Raw genomic sequence first — 23,225 nt, 5'->3', positions numbered from 1 at the left:
AACATTGTTTTATGGTTTCTGCTCCTGTGGTAAGCTACCTCAAATCCTTTGTGGATTGGGGTGGGTTATAAATAAGTAAGTAAATAAATAAAATCTGGATAGGGGAACATTTTCACTGAAGCAAACCATTTCATTATCAGTGGAGTGAATTCCAAGTGAGACCAAAAGCAAGAAATATTGACTCTAATCTCTAAGAGCCCATCAAAAACCACCAGGAAGACACTCTCTGGTTACTCAGACCATCTTTCTTTCCTCCTTCCCCTCCTGTTTCGCAAACCTTTCTTCCTCCCTTCCTCCAGAGAGGGTAAATGAGTCACACAAAGTGACCCAATAAGCCTAAGTCCTTCCAATGCCCCATCGACTTCATTGCCGTGGGACTCAAAGAATTCTCCTTCTTCTCCATCAGAGAAGAGAAAGGAAATAGGTGGTCTCACTCTCCATGCCAATAGGGTTAAGACACAGACAGGTGCTGCTCAGGGCACAGAGTCAGATATCGGCCAGAATCTCACTCCAGCCATTAATTAGGGAGTACTGAGGCCATGGGGAACCTCCTGGACCTCTCTGGGTCTCAGTTTCCCTGTTGGTAATAACAGTGCGTCCCTCCTAATGTACTCATGCACATGAAAGGGGCGAACACAGGGACATAACATGGAATATCTTGTTTTTAAAGCCTTTAATAAAAGTTAGACTTTCCTTCCTTAACTGCACCCTCGGGTACCCCTCGCTGGACAGTGGGAGTCTGAAACTCTACAACAGGAAGAGAATGCACAAGACAGAAACAAGGTAAGAAGACTAGTTTAGCTCTATCCCTATGTGATAGAAATGCCCTACAAGGAGCAAAAGAGACAGATCATTTTTTGAGCCTCTACTAATTCGTAGGTATATTCATATAGGTATATATCATGCAAGTTTATTATCATATATATCATCACAGTTCCTCACAGCAACCCTTTGAGATGAACATTGTTTTCTTTTTTTTTTTTAATCTTTATTTATTTTTGAGAGAGAGACAGAGTGTGAGCAGGGGAGGAGCAGAGACAGAGGGAGACACAGAATCTGAAACAGGCTCCAGGCCCCGAGCCGTCAGCACAGAGCCCGACGTGGGGCTCGAACTCACAAACCGTGAGATCATGACCTGAGCCAAAGTCGGACGCTCAACCGACTGAGCCACCCAGGTGCCCCGAGATGAACATTATTAATCACATCTGACAGCTAGGGCTGGGCTCAGAACCTAGAGCAGCCAGCTGCAAATGTCTGGGAAGCAGCACTGGCCTTCTGAGTTGTCTTTCTGAAAGGCAACGACTAGCCTCCACCACAGGACAACCCAAGCACCACTGACAGAAACCTGTGAGGTCCTGGCCCTGCTGGAGTGCCAAGCTTCTGTGACTCCTGAGCCGGGTTCAAAAAGAATCTGGGCCAGGCTGATCTTGCAGAGGCTCTCTGAGCCCTTTTCTTCCCCCACCCCCTCCATCAGCCCCCAGGGCCTTCACTGTTAAGGCACCCCTGCTCTATGAACTAGGGCTTTGGAATTAGCTAGATCTGAATTTGAAATACACACGCCCTCACATATCAACTGTGGGACCTTAAGTCACTTATTCGTTCTGGTTCCTCTTCTGAAAATGGGGATATCAAAATGCCTGCCTCCCAAAGTTACCATGAAGATTAAATAGAGCAGCGCACTGAAAATACACAAAATGGTGCCTAGAGCATACTAAGCGTTCATTTACGGTCGCTGCTATTGTTCCGTGGACGCCATCAGGGAGAATCAGCCTTATGCTGAAGGACAGAGAAGATGCTCTCGGAGGGAGAGCAAGTCCTTGAGCAGCAACTGACATGTCTACCCGCGCTTCCATACAGACCAACCATCACAGCCTGGTTATCAGACATTTGACCCTTCCCCTCACGCCACAGGCAACTACTTAAGGATAAGAAGGAGACCTAGCCTGCCTCTGTGCCCCTCCTAGGGAAAAAGACTAATCAAGATCCAGGCCTTCCAATCAATGCCTTTGTACACAAGTATGTACTGATGGGAGAGATAAGAGACCCAGCCCTTTCCCAGGAGTTTCTAGTGTGCTTGGGGGGGGGGGGGGGGGGGGGGACAAGGAACTGCTGTCACAGCAGACAGGAATGAGTACTGAGTATCCCTGGGGAGATGAGTGAAGGCCCCATAGAGAAGGAGGTATTTGAACTGGACCTTATAAACTAGGTAAAATACAGGGGCATGGCTTTCCAGGCTGAAAGCACAGCATGAACAAAGGTTAGAAATGGGAAAAATATAGTTTGTTTAGAGAACAGAATTTCGGTGAGCCTGGATGACTGAAACGCCAAAGGACTGAGGTGAGAGCTGGAAATGAAGGGCCAGGGAGCCACAGGAAACACACAACAAAGGTCATGACTACCATGGAGAAAATAGGGGGAGTAGGCCTACAATTTAAAGTAGGATGGTCACAGAAGGCCTCTTTGAGGTGACACATTAAAGAGGTAAAGGATCGGGGCGCCTGGGTGGCGCAGTCGGTTAAGCGTCCGACTTCAGCCAGGTCACGATCTCGCCGTCCGGGAGTTCGAGCCCCGCGTCGGGCTCTGGGCTGATGGCTCAGGGCCTGGAGCCTGTTTCCGATTCTGTGTCTCCCTCTCTCTCTGCCCCTCCCCCGTTCATGCTCTGTCTCTCTCTGTCCCAAAAAAAATAAATAAACGTTGAAAAAAAAATTAAAAAAAAAAAAAAAAGAGGTAAAGGATCAAGCCATGTGACTACCTTAGAGGAAGTTTCCAGGCAGAGAAAACAGCCGTTCAAATGTCCAGAGGCCACAGAGTGGGTGCCATGTTGGTGATGCATTTAAAAAAGCCGGTGTGACTGGAATGGTGGGAAGTGAAGTTGGAGCTCAAAGGGAGCCAGATCTTGAGAAGCCTTGCAGGCTGTTATAGGGGCTTTAGTTTTCGCCTGGATGAAATGAAGAGCCACTGTAGGATTTCCAGTGAAGGAGTAGACTTACGTTTTTAAAAGGATGGCTCTGACTGCTGTGTAGAGAATCAACTGCAGGGGGCCAAGGGTGGAAGCAGGGAGACCAGTCAGGAGGCTATTGCAGAAATCCAGATGAAAGAGGATGGTGGCTGGAACCAGGGTACGACCTGTGTGGTGGTGCGCCTCGGTTTCCCCATGTAGAAATGGAGCTTAGGATCCCGCTCTGTGTGCAGCCTGACGCCTCAAAAAGCCCCCATCTGGGTGGAACATCTGGAACCTCCGGCCAGCAGGGTGCCAGCCTGAGGAATGTGGGATTGTGGGGTGCGTGGGCAGCTCCTTGCGCATCCCGGCCCATGGTGCCCACGAGAAAGCCAAGACAGGTGCGCGCCCAGCGGCGAGCGTCAGGCGGGAGAGACCTGGTGGAGGACGGTCTTGCTCCCTAGAGGCTGAAGAGGGAAGAGTGGGAAGGCAGGTGCCTCCTCCGAGCCCTGAAGCAGGTCCTGGGCACCCGGCGCCGTGTGCGCCCGGGTATGCAACCACTCTGTGCAGGTGTTGGCATCGTGCGGGCAACATCGGGGAGCGCCACCGCACCCTTTCCATGCACGCCCCTCCACCCCCCACGGCACTGACCCCTTTGTCTCGCTTTCCTCTACCCCCATCTGTCTGTACGTCCCGCATTGGGTTCGGTGCGCACGGCCCCGCTGGGGTCCCTCTGGCGGTCGCCGAATAGGCACAGCCCGGGCCCGGGGCTCCCGTGAAGAGAAAATCATGAATGAAATGCATGCGGTTCTCCAGCTCCCCCGCCCTCCCTGTCCAGGCAACCTCCGCGCGGGGGCGGCGCGCGCGGGGACTCCGAGCGGAGTAGGGGGGAGGGGGCTCCAGAGATCAGGGTCGGGGACTAGGGGTCCGAGATCCCGCCCCGCTTGGGCCCTGGGCGCTGCCGGAGCTCCCGCGCCCCGCCCGCCAGCCCCGCGGGCCCTGCGCAATTCCCGGGGAGAGGCGCCAGGCCGCCCGGGGGCGGGGCGGAGCCGGGGCTGGGGGGTGCCGAGCCGACCCGGCGGCTGCGCCGGCGACTCCGCAGCCCAAGCGCATTTGGTGGGGCGGCCGGGCTAGGGAGCGCGCACGGAGCGCGGGACGGAGCGCCGGGCGGACGGACCGACGGACGGACGCCCCCGCACACGCAGACGCACAGAGCTCGGCGCGGCCCCCGTCACACACACACACAGACACACACACACTCGCGCAGACACACACAGGAACACACGCAGACACACGCACACTCGCGCGCGCACATCCTCCCGCCAGCCTGCCCGCCCGCCCGCTCGCCGGCGCCCGGAGCCCGCTCTGGCCGGTAAGTGCGGCGCCTCCGTGGGCGCCTTTGTGTGGGGAGCCGGTAGGTGGAGGGCGTGGGGTCCCTCCCGGGCGGCCCCACGACCGAGACCTCTTCCAGCCCCCGGGGCTGAGAAGCCGGCGCCCGCCACCGCCACGCCCCCATGGGGCTCCCTGCGCCCCCGGACTGGGGGAGGGGGCCCCGCGCCGGGGAGGGGTCCCGCCGCTGGGTACCGGGGAGAGAGCAGCAGCCACTCCCCACGGAGCTCGTGCACGGCTCCCGGGAAGGATCGAGACGGTGGTCCCGGGTCCGAGCCTCGGCAACCGAGGCTGGTGCGCGGCTCTTGGCTGCATTGCCTCTCCAGGGTCTGAAGCCCCGGAGGGAGGCTGGAGATCGCAGCTAGCCTGCTGGCCTGTAAAACGCGGCTCCCAGCCTTCCCTTCGTTTCGCCTCCCCCGGACCAACCGTGTAGCTTAAACAACCCGCTCCCCACCCACCCCCAAAATAAGCGCCCAGCGCATTCCCCTCCCCCAGCATGCCCCTTTTTCCTAGATGAGGCCCAGGCTCCTGCAAAACCCGAGACTGTCCGAATCAGAGCCCTGAGGGGCTTACCTTAGTAAGGATCACTGGCTTAGAGGGTCGGGATCAGAAGAACCTTTGGAACTCATTTAATCCCCTCACTTTACAAATGGGGAAACTGAGGTCCAGTGAGGTGGCTTGACCAAGGTCACCAGAGAGTTAGTGACAAAGCCTGCATTCGAATCTAGGGTCTCTGGCTTTCATACTCCTTTTCTTCCTACATAATTCAATCCTATACCCATTGAAGCCCCTGAACCCCAAAATTCATCTGAGCTTCTTTGTAATTCCAGCCCTGTCTCTACTTGGAGCGGTAGGTGCCATTCATTTGCTACCATTCTTACTGGGGGGACGGGGATGGGGGGGTGGGGGGGGAGGGTTGGCCTTTAGTTTGCCTCAGTCAGCCCCAAAGGAGAGCTCTCTCATGCAAGCAAACACTCCAGGTTTGGGCTTTAATTTGGGAGAATGAAGCCGCTCCAGGCCAGAGATCAGGTTCCATAGTGTTGGGTTCTCCCGGGGGTCCCTGAGCTTGTGTCCTCAGTTGGGCCGGTTGACGTGGCATTCAGGAGTCCACCCCTTCCCCCACCTTGACCTGACCGTGTGCCATCCCAGTCACTCTCTCCTCCTCCTTAAGGGCCTGGGTCTTCTACTCCAGCCGGGCCCTTTTCATCATCTCTTTGCAGAGGTCCCCAAGTCCTTGATGTCGGGCCACCCCTTCCTCCTTCATGTCTGTTCAGTATGGCCCTTGGTGTTGCTGACAGAGCCTTGGTGGAAGTTTGAGCTACAGCCTCACCAGGCTCAGGGGGTAACTCAGGGCAAGGCTCCCCTCAAGGGCAGCTGGGTGTCCCCAGAGCTGAGCCGGGTGCCTGGCGCAGACAGCGTGCCCCGAGAGGTACGTTGAAGGAGTGCAAGCTGGATGGTGAATGGAGGAAGTCAGTCACTTTTGAGGAGATTTCGTTGAATGAGATGGTTGGCAAGGAGGGCAGTGTGCGGCTTCCGGGGGCCCGAGGCTCTCGTCTCAAGAGCTGCCTTCCTGAGTGGGGTGAGCAGCCTGGCACGGAGCAGAACCAGGATGACTAGGTGGCATAACTCCAAGGACCACCCCCCACACTGTGGTCCCCATGAATGGCTTTGTCCTCCAGAGCCGCCACTGACATATACTCTAAAATGAGTGGTACCCCTGGATTTTTGCCGAGCAGTGACTCCCACCCTGGGAGTGAGGAGATCTCGGTTCCAGGCCCAGGTTCTTCCTCACTGGCTGGACAGTTTCGGTAACTGCTCATCACGTCTCTGAGGGTCTCAGTTTCCCCATCTGAAAAATAAGATCCCTGGGTTGGAAATGTTCAGGATATCTTTTAGGTCTGAACGGTTGAAAGGGTGGGGTGGGGGAGGGGAGCACTTATTTATATAACTGCTGTGGGCCTGACTTTCCTCTTCTATTACTTTGTGAGGGAATAAAATGAGATGAGATAATTTATGTAGGGTACTTAGCGCAGTGCCTGGGGCACAGGAAAAGCTCCAGAATCGGTAGCTATTAATACCATTAGGGCCCCAGCTTTGTGGCTATACCCTCTACTTCTTCCCTCTTCGGATTGCCTGAGGATATGGGATTTTAGGGCCTCAGAGTCCCTCTGCCTCAGAAAATCCCTTCCCCACTGACCTATTCCTGGATTTAGGGCTCCTCCAGCAAGAGACCTCCATGAAACCTCCCCGGGACAAGTCACACTTTTGTTTACCAGTGGTTTAGCTGCTGATCATGACCGAATTTAGTCATTTATTAGTGCCAAAGCTTTTTTTACGCTGTCACTTACATTTAATTCTCCTAACACACCCGTGATAGTCATAGTGTGATTGTTCCCATTGCACGAATGGGGAAGTTAAGACTCAAGAGTTTAATTTATCTAAGGGTGCATACTTTGTAAGTCTCAGACCCAGAGAGCTGTGGGTCCAGCTCAGATCATCTGAACCCGGGTTCTGGACTCTTTCTTCTACATCTCATGTTGCCTGTGCTTTCTGACACCTGCCCCAAAAGAGAAACAGATGACCTCTGGGAAAGAGTTGAGAAGGATGCACTTTATATTCTTCCGGAAAATCGGGAACCGCTTCTTGGAGAAGCTGTGTAGCATTTCAGTTGGGTCTAAATGATGAGTACACTAGAAGAAAGAAGGGAAAGTATTTCAAGTATTGGAAGCAGCATGAGCAGGAAACAGGTAGTGGGGGCTTCTAGAAAGAAGCTGTAGAAACTAAAAGCGGTTCATTCCAACTGGAGCAAAAAGGAGAACCGAGGGGTTGTGAGACGGAAAGCTAGATAGGAAGGTGGAGGCAGTTTCTGGGAGGATTGAATGCTGACCTAAGGGATTGGTCTTTAGTTTCTTTTTTTTCTTAATTTTTTAAAATGTTTTTTTATTTTTGAGAGAGTGCGAGCAGGGCAGGGGCAGAGAGAGAGGGAGACAGAGAACCCGAAGTAGGCTCTGTGCTGTCAGCGCAAAGCCCGATGTTGGGCTCGAACCCACGAACCGTGAGATCATGACCTGAGCTGCAGTTGCCATCCAGGCATCTGGTCTTTAGTTTCTGGGTAGGGGAGAGATGTGATCAAGCCTGGCCATGAGGAAACTCATCCTGGCTGCCCTGTGGAGAACAGACAGGAGGGGAGGACTTGCTGGGAGGGAGCCCAAGTAGGAAATAATGACCGTGGTCTAGGTGAGAGATAAGGGGGTGGGGGGGTCATTGTAAGAATGAAGAGAGAAAGGAGTTGATGCAGGAGGCCAGAGGGTCACCAAAATTGGCAGTTATGGGTGCTGGAGGGACGGAGGAATGAGAAGTGGTGGCAAGGTTTTGAGCCTGAGTGGGTAGGAATGTCATTCACAGAGCGAGCCCAGCAGGAGGAGGAATAGGGAAGCCTGAGTGGGGGCCATGGATCTGACGGGGAACCATAATGACTCCTGCAAAGCTGGCTCACTGAGCACCCCAGACTGTCAAGAGCCAGTTTGTTCATTCATTCATTCAGTCTCCAGATACATACAAACATCTGTTATGTGCCAGGTTGTTCTGGGCTCTGGGGATACATTGCTGGAAAAGATGAACTTCCTGCCCAAGCTCTACCAAGGGAGACAGAAAATAAAACATAAGTAAAGATATGACATTTCAGGGGGTGAACAGTGCTCTGGAGGAAAATAAAACAGGGTGGGGAGGAGGAAGAGTGAAGGAAGACTTTTGCCTTTAGATAGAATTGCCTTGGAGAAGGTGATAGTTGACCAAAGACCTAAAGGATGTGGGGAGACCAGGGGGAATAGCATTCTGAGAAGACAAGACTGCAAGTGCAAAGGCCCTGGGGTAAGAATACCTTGGTGTTTTGAGGGGCTATAAGAGATAGGTGGAGAGGAAGTTTAGTAAGGGAAGAGGTAGGAGAGAGGGGCAGGGCCAGATCCTCTAGATGTTTACAGGTCTGAGGAATAAGAAATCCCAGTGTTAATGAGTCCCAAGGGAACTAGAGTCCTGTTCTCCTTGTATTCGTGATGACTAGCAAGCCGAGCCTGACACGCAGCAGTGGCTCACTAAATAGTTGTTGAATGAATGAATATTAGAAATGACCATTTATGTATGAAGCTTCATACCTCGGAACCATACGAACCCCTAAATAAAGATATTATGGCATAGTAAGCTGCAGTATGATCAAAATGATAACACTCAGATGATGTGAATGGGCTGTCATTCAAGTATGAGAAGTCCTCAGTTTGCAGATTTGTTCAAGAGCAAGCATCTTGGTGAGAATTTCTAACTTTGGGCTAATGTAGGGGATAAACTGTCCATGGCCAAATCTCCTTGTCACTGTGATGGCAAAAATAAAGACCCTAAATTTGTCCTTCCTTTGCATGGTGAGGTGCTTGTTGAAGTCATTAGAGAGGCTTCCACATGTCTGTCTTAAGAGTGGAAGTGTTCGTTCCCCTCTCCTGGAACTCTCTGGAAGCCACTCAGGGGGATTTGTGGATTTCATGTGGGTGTCAGTTCCAAAGACTGTATGTTTCATCATCTGCCTAAGGGTGTTGCCTGGCCTTAAAAAATGAATTGTATTGTAAAAATAACATGACCTTACTATAAAGCAAATGTAAGTTTAGCCATGGGTTTAGATGTCCCATTCTGTTTCTTCTAAAGATCAGTATTTTTTTTCTTCCTGCAGTTTGTTTTACATATTTTTTAAATTTAAATTCCGGCTAGTTAACATAGTTTGAGTTTCAGGTGTACCATATAGTGATGCAGCACATCCATACAATGCCAGGTGCTCCTCGTGACAAGTGCAATCCTTAACCCCCCTCACCTGTTTCACCCACACCCCACGCCCCACCCCTCCATTAACTGTCAGTTTGTTCTCTATCGTTAAGAGTCTGTTTTTTGGTTTGCCTCTCTCTAAAGGCTGTATTTTTTAATAGATGAAATCAGCCCACATCTAATTGTAGTACATTGCAGTTTTCACTTAACATTGTATCATAACTTCTGTGTTCCATCATGATCTTCTTTTTAGCCTCAGTGGCTTTACTGTTTTTGCTTGACCATTTCCTCATCGGTCGATATAGAAGTGAACATCCTCAACCACAACTTTTCTGTCTCTGATTCTCAAGGCATCCGTTTTAAGCATCCTCAAGAGGGTAGATGATGGGACCAAGGGGGGGTCTAAAGAGGGGACCAAGGATAGGGGAAGGGGTGACTGTGGGAAAATGTGAGTTGATTTCATGGACACCAATGATGTGGCCCTGGGTCCTGGGGCAGAAAGAGAACAGGGGACATCAGAGCAAGAGCCAAGGAAAGGATGGATAGGGAGGTCATGAGTCAGGAGGCCAAAGTCAGTAGAGCGTTGAGGGCATGGCAGAGTGGTACCCAGCACCCTCCGATTCGAGACGGAGTCCCTCCAGCATTTTGTTGGTTCAGTTCGGGGTGCTTTTTTAAAATTATGAAGTCCATAAAGTTGGCTCTTTTGACCATTTGTGAGCATGCGGTTCAGTGGGGTTACGTACATTCACAGTGTTATACAACCATCACCACCATCCATCTATAGACCTCTTTTCATCTTGCAAAACTGAAACTCTGTTCATGAAATAATAATTCCTCATTCCTTCCCAGCCTCTGGTAACCTGTACTCTACTTTCTTTCTCTGTGGATTCACCTGTTCTCGGTCCCTCATACAAGCGGAATCGCGCAGTATTTTGCCCTTTTGTGTCTGGCTTATTTCACTTGGCGTGATGTTGTCAAGATTCCTCTGTGTTGTAGCATGTGTCAGAACTTCCTTCTTTGTTAAGACTGAGTAATATTCCATTGTACATATATAGCACATTTTGCGTCTCCATTCATCATCCATTGATGGGCACCGAGGTGGCCTCCAGCTTTCGGTTACCATGGACAGTGCTCCTATGACTGTCGATGAACACGCACCTGAGCCCCTGCTTTCAGTTTTTTGGCTATGGACCTAGAAGTGGAGTTGCTGGATCGTATGGTTTAACTTTTTGAGAAGCCATGGGGGCTTTTATTAAAAAGGATTTTTGTGGGCCCACCATAAAAAAGGTCACTGACGGAAGTCTTAGGAGTTTGGAGTCTGGGAAGAAGCCATGAACGTTTAAAAAGTAGATTTTTGGGGCCACCTGGGTGGCTCAGTTGTTGGGTGTCTGACTCTTGATTTTGGCTCAGGTCAGGATCTCATGGTTTGTGGGATAGAGCCCTGCATCTGGCTCTGCGCTGACAGCGTGGAGCCTGCTTGGGATTCTCTCTCTCTTTCTCTCTGCCCCTCCCTTGCTCCCAATCTCTTTCTGTCTCTCTCAAAAATAAATAAATAAACACTTGGGGTGCCTGGGTGGCTCAGTCAGTTAGGCATCCGATTTTGGCTCAGGTCACGATCTCACAGTTCGTGAGTTTGAGCCCAGCGTCGGGTTCTGTGCTGACAGCTGGGAGCCTGGAGCCTGCTTTGGATTCTGTGTCTCCGTCTCTCTCCGCCCGTCCCCCACTTGCACTCTGTCTCTCTAAAAATAAGTAAACATTTAAAAAATTTTCTTAATAAATAAATTAAAAAGTAGATTTTTATGGATGCTGCGTGGCCTTAGAGATAGCAGAGAGGAAAGAAGGCAAGAATGGAGTACAAATGAATCCAGCCTCCATTTCTGAAGAATTACTGTGATGTGGAGACATCGTGGGTGGAAAAGAAAGCTCTCAGGAGAGGTCTTAGTGGATGCATGCAAGTATTTACTGCATGTATGCAAGTAGTTCATTCATGCATGCAAGTATTTACTGTGCCAGGGAATCCACACGGCCACAAGGACCCTGCCCACAAGGAGCTTACAGCTCTTAGGTGTGCCAGAGAAGTAACCCGGTGATCGTGCTCCATACTGCTGTGTGCTGTGATGATAATCATAAACACTGACTTTTTCTGAGTGCTCATTATATTATCTCACCTAATCCTCATAACAGTTCAGTACAGAAGGTCTTTATTTCCCTCGGCTTACAGACTCCGAAGGCTTAAGGAACTTGCCAGGAACACACAGCAGGTCAGTGGCAGAGCCAGAATTCAGACCAAGGCAGTCGCTGTCCTCTCGTGTAGGGCCAGTGGCTGTGGGATCACAGGAGAGACACCTGCCCGGCATGGAGATCAGAGAAGGCTTCCTGAGGGAAGGGGTGAGGCAAGCATTTGAGTGTAAGTCAGCTGTGTCCTTCTTTTGCCCATGATGTCAGGAAATGGTTTTCTGTGGCAGCAGCGTCCCGCCCCACTGCCGGTGACCTGATCTCCCAGGGCGCCCCTCCTCCCTGAGGCTCCATTTCAGGGGAAGATGATCATTCATCATCCGTGGTGCTTATCATGAGGCCCGGAAGCCAGACGGGGGGCATTTCCTTTTCCCTTTGACATCAGCTGTCTCTGACCACTCAGGTTGGCCTCCTTTCAGCCTCTTCTGGGGGGCCTCAGAGGGGCATGCAGGGCCCCTCCTGGGCCTGAGCAGCTTCAGGACAGCAGGCTGAAGTTGACCAAACACAAAGCCCCAGAGTGGCAGTGCCGGTCATAGGTCATTCTCCGCCATTTCACTGCCCTGAGATGCCTGGACCTCATGGGCTCTCATCATGGCCAAAGCCCTGTCTTCCCCAAACCCAGAAATGGGCAGTTCTCTCTGCTCTGTAAACCCCTGGTGCTGCCTGTGGCCTGCACCAATACTTCCCAGTAGGGCCCCTCTTGGCCTTTGAGTGGGAGAGCTCTTCATTGTGAAAGCATCCCTGGCCCCGTCCTCCAAATGTTGCCAGCGGCCCCCTCAGTCGTTGTGGCAACCAAGAGCGCTCACACGCATTTGTGAGATATATTTTATGGGGGGACCTTGGGTGGTTTGGTCGGTTAAGCGACCAACTCTTGGTTTCCCCTCAGGTCATGATTTCACGGTTCTTGGGTTCAAGCCCCACATCGAGCTCTGTGCTGACAGTGCGGAGCCTGCCTGGGATTCCCTTTCTTTCCCTCTCTCTCTCCCCCTCCTGTGTACTGTCTCTCTCAGAATAAATGAATAAACTTAAAAAAAAAAAAAAAGAGGGGCGCCTGGGTGGGTCAGTCAGTTAAGCGTCCGACTTCGGCTCAGGTCACGATCTCGCGGTCCGTGAGTTCGAGCCCCGCGTCGGGCTCTGGGCTGATGGCTCAGAGCCTGGAGCCTGTTTCCGATTCTGTGTCTCCCTCTCTCTCTGCCCCTCCCTCGTTCATGCTCTGTCTGTCTCTGTCCCAAAAATAAATAAACGTTGAAAAAAAAATTTAAAAAAATTTTTTTAACGTTTATTTATTTTTGAGAGAGAGAGAGAGACACAGCATGAACGGGGGAGGGGCAGAGAGAGAGGGAGACACAGAATCGGAAACAGGCTCCAGGCTCTGAGCCATCAGCCCAGAGCCCGACGCGGGGCTCGAACTCCCGGACCGCGAGATCGTGACCTGGCTGAAGTCGGACGCTTAACCGACTGTGCCACCCAGGCACCCCGTAAAAAAAAAATTTTTTTTCTTTAAAAAGATATATTTTATGAACAGGGAGACATACAGACCCTAAATGTTGCCTTCAGTGAGTCTTGACAACTGAATGAAGTTATGGAACCATCACCAGGATTAAGATGTGGCACATTTCCAGCAGCCCTGAAAGTTCCCTCTTTCTCCCTTCCAGTCAGTACCTGCCCTCGGAGGTTAACTGTTGTTCCTGGTTTTGTCATTCTGGATGTTTTATCTGTTCTTTTTTTTTTTTTAATGTTTAATGTTTATTTATTTTTGAGAGAGAGAGAGAGAGCTGGGGAGGGGCAGAGAGGGAGACAGAGGATCTGAAGCGGGCTCTGCTCTGACAGCTGCGAGCCGGAGGCGGGGCTTGAACTCACAAACCGTGAAATCATGTCCTGAGCTGAAGTTGGACACTCAACCTATTGAGCCAACCAGAACGGTTGTGTCTGTTCTCGATCTTCATACGAATCGTATCATAGATGTGGTCTTTGGTGGAATACAGCAGTTTGGGGGATCCACCCATGGTGTTGCACCCCCAGCATCACTGACACGGATTTCTAAATGCCAGCTCCAGTGGCGATACCTGCCTTCATCATACTGACAATAAGCGACCTCCGGGTTTAAGTCCGTACGCCCTAGCCTGCTGCACACAGCCGTCTGCCGTGGCGTGTGAGTCCCCTCTGCTGCCCACTCTCCAGCTGCACCAAGGTGCCCTCTTTCTCCTGCCGCCCTGCTCTTTTCATCTCTCCTGGTCTTTGCCCCAGCAGTGTTCTCTGCCTGGAATGCCTTCCCCGCTGTTTGCCAAACTCCCACTTGTCCTGAAGATGCTCGTCGTCTTTCTGTGCAGCTTCCCAGCCCCTCCCATTGTGCCCTCCTAGGCACTCCTGTAAGACAGCCTCAGTTGACATTTAGCACATTAAAAAGAATTTTTTTTTAATGTTTGTTTTTGAGAGAGAGAGAGAGAGAGAGAGAGAGAGAGAGAGAGACAGTGTGAGCGGGCACGGGATAGAGAGCAAGGGAGACACAGAATCCAAAGCAGGCTCCAGGCTCCGCGCTGTCAGCACAGGGCCCGACGTGGGGCCTGAACTCACAAACTGTGAGATCATGACCTGAGCCGTAGTTGGACGCTTCAGTGACTGAGCCACCCGGGTGCTCCTGACATTAGCACACTTTTGATTCGATGCTCTAGGCTGGAAGCCGGCTGAGGGCAGGGACTGAGTCTTAGACCCAACAGAACCTGAGAGTAAAGAAATGGGTATACGATCATAGCAGGCCTTGTCTCAAGATTGTGTTGGAGGCAAACTGGATTCACACCAAGTGTGCAAAACAAATCTCAGCCACCCTCTGAAGCTGATAAAGGAGACACGGTGAGACATCTCTGATTATAGATTAGAAATGTAGAGTGAAACTCACCGCCAGTGAGGCAGAAACCTCCAGCCCTTCCGCAGAGGATCTAGCATCATGGGAAATGGCGTCAGTGGGTTCAAAGTAGTGTAGCTCAGGGAGCCAGGGAAGAGACCAGAGTCAATCAGGGAAGGCTGCCTGGAGGAGGTCAAGTTCCAGCAGTTTTCAAAGAGTTACACAATCAGGGGATAATTCACCGAGAGCCTTAAAGCATGATCCAAAGCCGCCTAGATCCATCCTCTTGTGACCCTGGTCCTGAGTCTCACATGGCTGCCCTTCCCTTTCCTTTCACTTTTCACTCACTTCCTTCTTTTTCTCCCACTTAGTCCCCCCTCCCTATCTTCCTTTCAAATCTGAGTGTACAAGGAAATGCTGGATGCACATTGCCCTGCCTCCCATCCCTCTTCCTCTGCTCTGGGCTCCCTGTCGTGGGTCAGATAGGAGGAAGCCTGTCCTTTGCCCCTTCTTAGCCTGGGCAACTCACGGAAGCCCAGGTTAAGGGCAGGAGAGCCAGGGAGCAGCCCAGGGTGGGGTGCAGGCTGTTGCCAGATTCCGAGTCACAAATCAAATCCTGGGAGAAGAATTTAGCCAGAGGAGAGGTCGGCGGGCCCTGGACTCACTGGAGAGGCTTCCTGAAGGAGGCGTGGTGCTGAGGCAGGCCTTGGAAGGGCCCGAGGCCACAGCTCAGACAGGAGGAGCAGGGAGGCCTAGGCAGGAAGGAGGAACAGGAGAGACAAAGGCTGAGAATCAAGAGTGAGCGTGGGAGGTGGGGCAGTTTTCATGGTGAAGGAGGATTTGGGGAATCCTGTGAAGTCAGCCTGCCAGTTCTCTGACCCACCTTCCCAAGGGTTTCTGGGGCTGACGAGGGGGACCTGGAAACAGCCCGGGGCTCTCCAGAGGGAAAAGGAGTCTGTTCTGCTGGAGAGGCCCTGCGTTGTTCTCATTAGCTCCAGAAACACCTGACAGAGCCCGAGGAAAAAGGAAACAGACCTTTGTAGCTGATGGCACTGCCTGGTACAAAGAGCTGGAGCGTCTCCTGTGCGGAGTTGACTTAGAGGGAGCCAGGAAATGAAGCTTTGAGCCAGGTCAGCTGTGATAACGAGGAGGATGTCTGCCTCGGGTGGCCTGGTACTTTCTGTACTTCAGTCACTTGCACTTTACCACCACCCTGCAGCAGGCAGCTCTGTTGTTCCTGCGGCCCAGAGGAAGAAACTGAGGTTCAGAGAGGTTCAGACGTTGGCCAGGGATCCCGTGGGGAGAAGGTGGCAAGGCGCACAGCGTTTTCAGCCAGGTCTCTCTGCCTCTCAGTCCATCCTTCTTCCGAGTGCCATGATGGCTCTAAGGTGTGTGACCTCAGAATGGTCAGCTGTCGTGTTTCAAGGGATTCTACCCATAACTGAGGACCTTTGTTGACAACCTGTCCTGGGCCCCGGGTCTCCAGCTGTGCAGTAGCACGAGGCACTGAGAGGACTAAACTATCCTTGGCCCAGGACCAGGCTCTGTCCCGTCTTCTCCATTGGCCGTCTGAGCAGGACTAGAGTGACACTTACCTGCGCCCGTGCCGGTCCCTAACCCTTCCAGGTGCCGATTAGCTCCTATACGAAGTGAGGTAACGATACCTCTTTCACCAGGTTGCTGTGAGGGTCCAATGAAAGAAAGCATTGGAAAGCAGTTGGTGCATAGTAGGTGTGCGGCTGATATTTATTACATCTGAATTCAGGAGGTCCGACCCGCTTCCATTTAAACCTTGACTCCTGGTTCCATCTGGTCTCTTTCTTTCTCATTCCATTATACCCTCTGTAGTCTCTCCCGGCAAAGGAGCCTCAGACCCACCTGTTTCCAGATGCCGCCTCTGCCTTGCCTCTCTCAGGCCCTGCATCTGACTCTGTTTTCCTGAATCTTTCACCAAATCCTAAAGTACCGGGTCTTCCCAGCCTGTGCTGTCACTGCTTGGGTCAGGCCTGAGCACAGTAGGGTTAAATCAGAGGCAGAGGTGGGGGGACTCTGGCCCTCACTGTGGGGTGTGGCAGGAACTGGAGTCCTCACTAGCTGCAGCGGGTGGGTGGGCGACGGGGGAAGGGGGGGACAACCCTCCCTCACTCTGAACTCCGGCTCTCCCCTCTGGAAGTGCATACAGGCCCTCCGAGAAGTGGTTTTGTAAGTGATGAAGAACAAAGCAGATAACACACGGGACCATCGTGGACGGTCCAGAGCAAGGCAGAGGCACAGCTAGTCCGGGCCAGGGGTGGGTGGGCATCAGGGACACCTAGGGCTGAAACCAGAGGTAGGTTAGATACCAGCAGCACAAAACCATTTGTGATCAGGGTGGATGTGGTGACCCGACACAGGCTAAGTGAGAATGCTGGTTCCAGGTGGGTTGGGGAGAGAGTCGCAAGAGTGGACAAGGCCTCAGTCCTAGAAGGCAAGCGACCAAGGCAGAGACTGCCTGCCAGGGCATCAGGCGAGAGGCCAGGTGCTGGGACCGGGCCAGGGTCAGAACCAGACAAGCAGCAGTGAGTGTGGTTAACAGCTCCCAACAACCATTAGATCCGCTAACTCTTCCAGAGGATACAGTGTGCCAGGCATTCCTCCAGGAGCTTTAGCGATGCTATTTCAAAGGTGAGAAAACTGAGGCACAGAGAGTTGGAGTAAAACTCCTGACCTCCTCCAAGACTGGCAGCGTGACCCCTCACATTCATAGCTTGAAATCAGCCACCGTGGGATCATTTACACCAGGGAAATTGGCGAATGCCACTCATCAGGGCTTTGAAAATTCATTTATTTATTTATTTATTTACTTTCTTGAGAACCAATTTATTAGCATAACACAAGACTTATTCTAGAGTCTCCGTGGACCTCAGCTATGTGGGGAAAGAGGGCTGTATTAACCGAGAAACAGGCAGCACCTGACATGCAAGATGGTGGCAGCTGACGGTTTGGGGAGTTTACGAGGCCCTGTTCTAAGCATTTTCCGTGTATCTTGTATCAAAACTTCTGGGAGGATCAAAATTCACTTAATCTCCTTAAGAATCCTTTGGAGTACACTGGTTATTCCCATTTTACAGGTGAGAAGACTGAGGGCATAGGAAATTCAAGGATCTTGCCCAAGACTGGGCAGCTACTGAGGGATCTGGAGTTCATACTTGGGCAGTCCAATCCCAACGCCTGTATTTGTGTGTGTGTGTTTTGTAAGTTTATGTGTTTATTTTGAGAGAGACGGAGCACTAGCAGGGGAGGGGCAGGAAGGGAGAGAGAGAACCCCAAGCAGGCTCCACGCTGTTGATGCGGGGCTCCAACTCATGAACTGTGAGATCATGACCTGAGCTGAAACCAAGAGTCAGGCGGTTAACTGACTGAGCCATCCAGGAGCCCCTCCCTGTACTTTGTGTTTTTTAGTGAGCTATTTATTCATGCTCAGGGTCTAACCTGCTTTTAATTTATTTTTTCAAGAAACAGATCTTGAATATCTGCCTGGTGTCAGATAGAGTACAGGCACGGGAGACAGGGAGGTCTGTGTCCGAGGCCCTACGCTTAGTGGTTTAAATAAAGCCTGGGCCTCGGGTTGAGGCACAGTGAGTTTGAAGCCTGGTTCTGCCACTTACCAACTGTGTGACCTTGAGCAATGACTCAGTCTCTCCAAGTCCCAGTCTCTCCGTGTGTAGGAGGAGGACGAGAACTGTGTCTAGTTGGTTGGGTTATACTGAGGAATCTGCACTCGTTGTAAAGCACAGGTTTGTGCACAGATACCCCGAGTGGGTTGGGGATGCGGGCACCAATAGATCAATTCTGAACAGAGACGTGAGACCCGAAGACGGAGTGCCCAGTTCTTCCTAAGGGACTCAGGGACAGTTCTGCTGAAGAGATGACGTTTGAACAGGATCTTAGAAGGGGCTTACAGAGCTTTCCAAGCAGGGAAGGGAAAAGGGAGCTTTTCTAGTGAAGGGGAAAGTATATTCCAAGGTGTTACAGGTAGGCGTGAGCATATAACTGAATGGAGATGCCAGAACACCATCACAAGAGGTACGATCATGCCTTTGCGCTGGTGATTGCCAGTTTTCCCCTTTAGTTTACAGCTAAACTCTGTAGCTGGGGCTGGGGAGGTGTCGAGAGAGGGCACAGAATGAGTGTTTTTCAGAGTGCTGGAAAACGTGGTTAAACCAGATGACCTTTGAACTCTGAAATCTTCGACTGATTTTGGGGGGGGCGGGGGGGGCTCACCACACAAATAGGGCCACCCACAGCAGATACTAATCACCAGAACTGGACATTGTCTCTGTCAGTAACTGGCTAGGGTGGGAACCGCCCCACACACCTGGAGATTGGGCGGCCTTTGCCAGGCTCCATAGACCAAGGCCTTGTTTCCCTGCTGCTGGGAGCGCCCTCTGCTGGTCCCTTGTCACTCCCCTCCATCTGCCTCATTAAATCCACCTTGACAGCCCTGAAATTGAACTCGACCGTAAGGAGAGGCCCTTCAAAGCCATTAAATTTGATTCTCTTGATTTTCAGTTGGCACTCCTGAGACTCAGAGGAAATGACTGGCCCAAAGTCACAAGGTGGTCTCGGACAAGAGCCCAGGGCTGCTGGGTCCTTGGCCAGTGAGTGCATTTGTCGCTTCCTTAATGGAACACGGCTGCCACCATCACCTACACTCTTCACCCAAACCAGTCTCTCTGGGCTGCTTCCTCACACGGGGAAACCTGAGGCCACAGGCCAGGGGAGGACTTCCGGTCACTCCCGTCATGGGAAAGGCACACAAAGCTAATGGCCCCTCAGAGTGAGCTCCTTCAGGGCCCTGGGCAGGAAGACAGGCACGCTAGCATCCACCCCTCTGGTTCCTTCACTAATTTGCCCACTGTGTGAGCCTGGAAGTCACTTGGCCCCCAAGCCTTAGTTTCTTCATCTGTAAAATGGGTTGCAGCCACATAGACCTATAGTGAGTTTTTTTTTTTTTTTTAAAGAAAGTCTGCTGATGCGTTCGTGTCCACTCTCTTCCTATTTTCAGAGCATTGTTTTCAACAAAGGCTGAAAGCCAGAAGAGAGGAGAGCTTAGGAATATGGGCGGCGAGGGGCAGATCTGTCATTACTAGCTGTGTGGCCTGGGGCTGGTCACTTCACTTCTCTGAATCTCCATTTTTTCATCTAGAAAACACGGGTAATGAAAGTATGTTCCTCCTAGGGCTGTTTGAAGAATTAAGGTCTGTCTCACCTCCCTAGAAAGAAGAGGAGGGAGATGGAAAACAAGAAGGAAGTGTTTCACAAATGAGCATCTCAGTCAGTGTCCCCGTCCCATGTCACTCTCCATTTTCACTCTCCCCTTGTCAGACAGAGTTTCTCTCCATCTCTTGTATGTGCCCTGATTTCTTTTAACTCCAGGCCTGTTCCCATGCCCTCCTTCTGCCGAGAACAGCCCATGTGCCCCTCTCACATTCCGTAGCCGTTGACCCCAGCTCCTCCTTCACATCCTAAATCCCTTCCCGGGAACCTCTCCTGATATCCCCGCCTCATTAGGGGCCTCACTGGTGCCCCCCCAGCACCCTGCCCTTCTCCATCGGACTGGCCACCTATGTCACCATTGCCTTTGCTGACCTGCAGCCCCCCATTATGCCTTGAGCTACGGTTCACGCCATGGCCTGCACAGAGGAGCTGTTTAATAAACACTTGTTGAGCAAGCGAATGTTCTAGTCCCTGAATCTGACTCACACGAAAGATGGAAAACTTCTTGTTGCCCGAGCGCCTCCACAGGCTGGACCTCTCTAGCATCCACCTTCCCTTCCCTTCTGCCACACCCACACCCCTGTCTCCCACCAACAGAGCAGGATGGAGAAGTCATCATTTATCTGGGCACATCCCAAGCAGAGAACACTCAGACCCTGTGTTTGGGATCCAGAACACTCCAAGTTTGCAGTCTGCTCAGACGTGGGGACAGATGGCTGGACAGTGGACAGCTGGGCAGGGAGGGTAGGCAGCCTGGCAGGATGGAAATAGCAGTGAACTAAGCATTGGGAGCCCAGGGCTCAGAGCCTATCTGTTCCCCAAGTTCTCTGCACACATCAGTCTGAGTTCTTTGGTAACCAGCAACAGAAACTGACTCAGACATTTAGGCAGAAAGGTCTAACACAGAATAACAGGTAACAGACCTCTGGTCTTGGGCCCTCCTGTGGCACCAGATAAGCAGGGCACCAGGAGAAGAGAGTGGCGACTCCCGAGAGGACATTCGGAGTTTCTAACTCTCTGAAAACAGCTGTCTACGCTCTGTGACGTGCCGCCAGGCACTTACCCTCTCTCGCCTCAGTCCCCCATCTGGGTGTTCTAAAGCTGGCTTCTCTCTGTTCACATCTCCAGTGTGCTTTTCTGCGGAGGAACTTCCTGCCCTGGCCCCCGATGGCTCCTTTCCCCATCCAGACACCTTGGGAATGAATTATGAGGAAGCCAGGTGAGTGATGTGTGTGGGCTTCCCTGCAGCTCAACCCGTTGAGGAGGACACGCCCTCTCCATGTGCATGCGCTGGGACGTGTGACTCATTTGCATGAAGCAGTCAGCCCGATCATTTGTCTTCCATGAAAGCAGCATGTCCTTGGCCCATGCGTGCTGAACACACTGATGAACATCTCGATGGCATTATGGGCCACTTTCTTTTTTTTTTTTTTTTTTTTTTTCAACGTTCATCTATTTTTGGGACAGAGAGAGACAGAGCACGAACGGGGGAGGGGCAGAGAGAGAGGGAGACACAGAATCGGAAACAGGCTCCAGGCTCCGAGCCATCAGCCCAGAGCCTGACGTGGGGCTCGAACTCACGGACCTCGAGATCGTGACCTGGCTGAAGTCGGACGCTCAACCGACTGCGCCACCCAGGCGCCCCGTGGGCCACTTTCTGATCGTGGTCTGGCTGTCTTCTTCAGGCCGGGAAGATCCTAGCTAAAGTCTGTCTTCCCAGAGCCCCCAAAGCCATTAACCCTAAGACACTGCCTTCCACTTGACCTCTAATGTGTCCAGCAATAGGCTCAGGCCCTGAACACCTGGGATGCAGAGGTGGCTGAGGGGGTGGGGATGCTCTTAAGTGACTGGAAAGCTGGTGGGGGGAGCAGGTGCATAAACAGCTAACTATAGCAACAGAACAAAGTAAGAGGCAGAGAGAAGTAGTGAGCCAGGAGTGTGAGGGGGCCCCGAGATGGGAGAGCTTGATTCTCCCCAGGAGATCAGGGACTGCTCCATGAAAGAGGTCATGTTGAGGATGAGTAAGACCTGGCAGGAGGGGAGAAGGAAACTTCAGGCTGAGGGAAGAGTGGGAACAAAGGCCTAGAAGTCGGAGTACACGGGGAATAGCGAGGTCTGGTGGTATCAGAGCTCTGGGAGGGTCATAGGAACTCCATGTTAACAGTGACGGGGGTCCCGGGGGCCCCGGAGCCCCAGGAGCATGAAGCCCAGGGTAGAGGCACATCTGCCTGCATTCGGTCCGGAGGTTGCTGGGGGCCCAGGAATCAGGCTTTACCATCCTAGCGCCGCCTGGCCCCTCACCCACCCAGGAAGAGGATGCAGCTCTGCCTCCCTCCCCAAACCTGTCAGCTATTTCTCTACACTAGCCCTGGGCAATGCTGGCATTTATTCCATGATACCTCCTATCGGCACCCACCCATCCCCCATCCCACCCCCACCCCCCCAGACAGAGGTGAGGTGCACCTGCCCCATCCCAGACAGGCCTCTGTTAGAATGCTGACTCACCCATCCCGCAGCAGGTACCTGTCCCATGTCTCCCCCACCAGCCATGAGTTCCAAGAAGATGAGGTGGGCTGGTCCAGGTCCCATCTCCAGCATCCAGCAATGGTGGAATAGCTGTCGGGCACACGTTACCTTCACACACACGCACACACACACACACACGCACGTAAACAGAGGGCGGTGTTGCCACGCAGGCTGCGAGGGGTCTGACCACCTGATGTTATAGATGAGGCTTCAGGGGCCCAGGGTGAGAGAAGATTCCCCAAAGTCATAAGTGTGTTGGAGGCAGAGTTTAAAGGAGATGTTGGGTTCACAGCAGACTGTTTGTAATAGCCAGAAGGTGGAAACAACCCTGATGTCGATCGCTTGATGGACGGATAAATAAAAGGTAGTGTATCCACACAGTCGCATGTTATTCAGCCATAAAAAGGAATGAAGTATTGATATGTGCTGCAACCTGGATGAACCTAGAAAATATCATGCGGAGTAAGAGAAGCCAGACACAAAAGACCACGTATTATATGATTCCGTTTATATAAAATACCCAGAACAGGCTAATCTATAGGGACAGGAAGCAGATTAATGGGTGCCAGAGGCTGGGGGTGGGGAGGATGGGCGGGGTGGGGGGGCTCCCTAATGGGTACGAGGTTTCCTTTTGGGGTGATGAAATCGCTCTGGAACTAGATAGCTGTGGTGGTTGTGCGACATTGTGACTATATTAAGTGCCACTGAATTGTACACTTCCAAATTGGCTAAAAGAGTGAATTTTATCTTATGTGTGTTTTACCGTAATTTTAAAAAGGAGTCGATTGGGACTGGATCAGATACCACCGGCCAGGTCTGATGTCCCTTCCTCAACCACATGCTACTGGTCCCCTGTCCTATTATAGACCTCCCCTGCCCAGGCTAGGGGTGGGGAGCCCATGGCACTTCTCGGGTCAAGGGAAGCCCCATGGTCAAGTGGAAGGCTGCCTCACCGGGAAGGCAGGATTCCTGGTGGTGAGGCCTGCTCCTTAGTCACGTGCCTCTGCCTGGGGCCTAGCCCCCATCACCTACCCATCCCGCTGACCATCCTGCTCCCAGCTAGTGCCCGATGTTTCTTACATCTCAGACCTCTGTGTCTTGCTCTTGCCGTCTGTGCCATGAAAGAAGTTCTTTCCCTCGTGACCCCTCATCCATGTAGAAACGTCCTTTAAAAAGAAAAAAAAAAAAGTCTTATTTATTTGAGGGAGAGAGAACATGAGTAGGGGAGGGACA

General features: G+C 52.0%; 1 protein-coding gene across 2 annotated transcripts in view; it reads left to right on the top strand.

The window, feature by feature from the left end:
• The first annotated feature begins 4,011 nt into the window (after positions 1-4,011).
• The window catches only part of PTPN5 (protein tyrosine phosphatase non-receptor type 5), a 55,471-nt gene continuing 36,257 nt past the window's right edge, over positions 4,012-23,225 (top strand). For both annotated transcript variants that reach the window (XM_047879240.1, XM_047879241.1), the window contains exons 1-2: positions 4,012-4,310; positions 20,595-20,685. In XM_047879240.1, coding sequence (XP_047735196.1) covers positions 20,666-20,685 — 20 coding nt within the window. In that variant the 5' untranslated portion in view covers positions 4,012-4,310; positions 20,595-20,665. The remainder of the gene's footprint in view (positions 4,311-20,594; positions 20,686-23,225) is intronic.

Source organism: Prionailurus viverrinus, chromosome D1, assembly GCF_022837055.1.
Source record: "Prionailurus viverrinus isolate Anna chromosome D1, UM_Priviv_1.0, whole genome shotgun sequence".
Taxonomy (NCBI): Eukaryota; Metazoa; Chordata; class Mammalia; order Carnivora; family Felidae; genus Prionailurus; species Prionailurus viverrinus.
The sequence above is the reverse complement of the archived record's forward strand: the minus strand, read 5'-3'. Positions and strand labels throughout refer to the sequence as shown.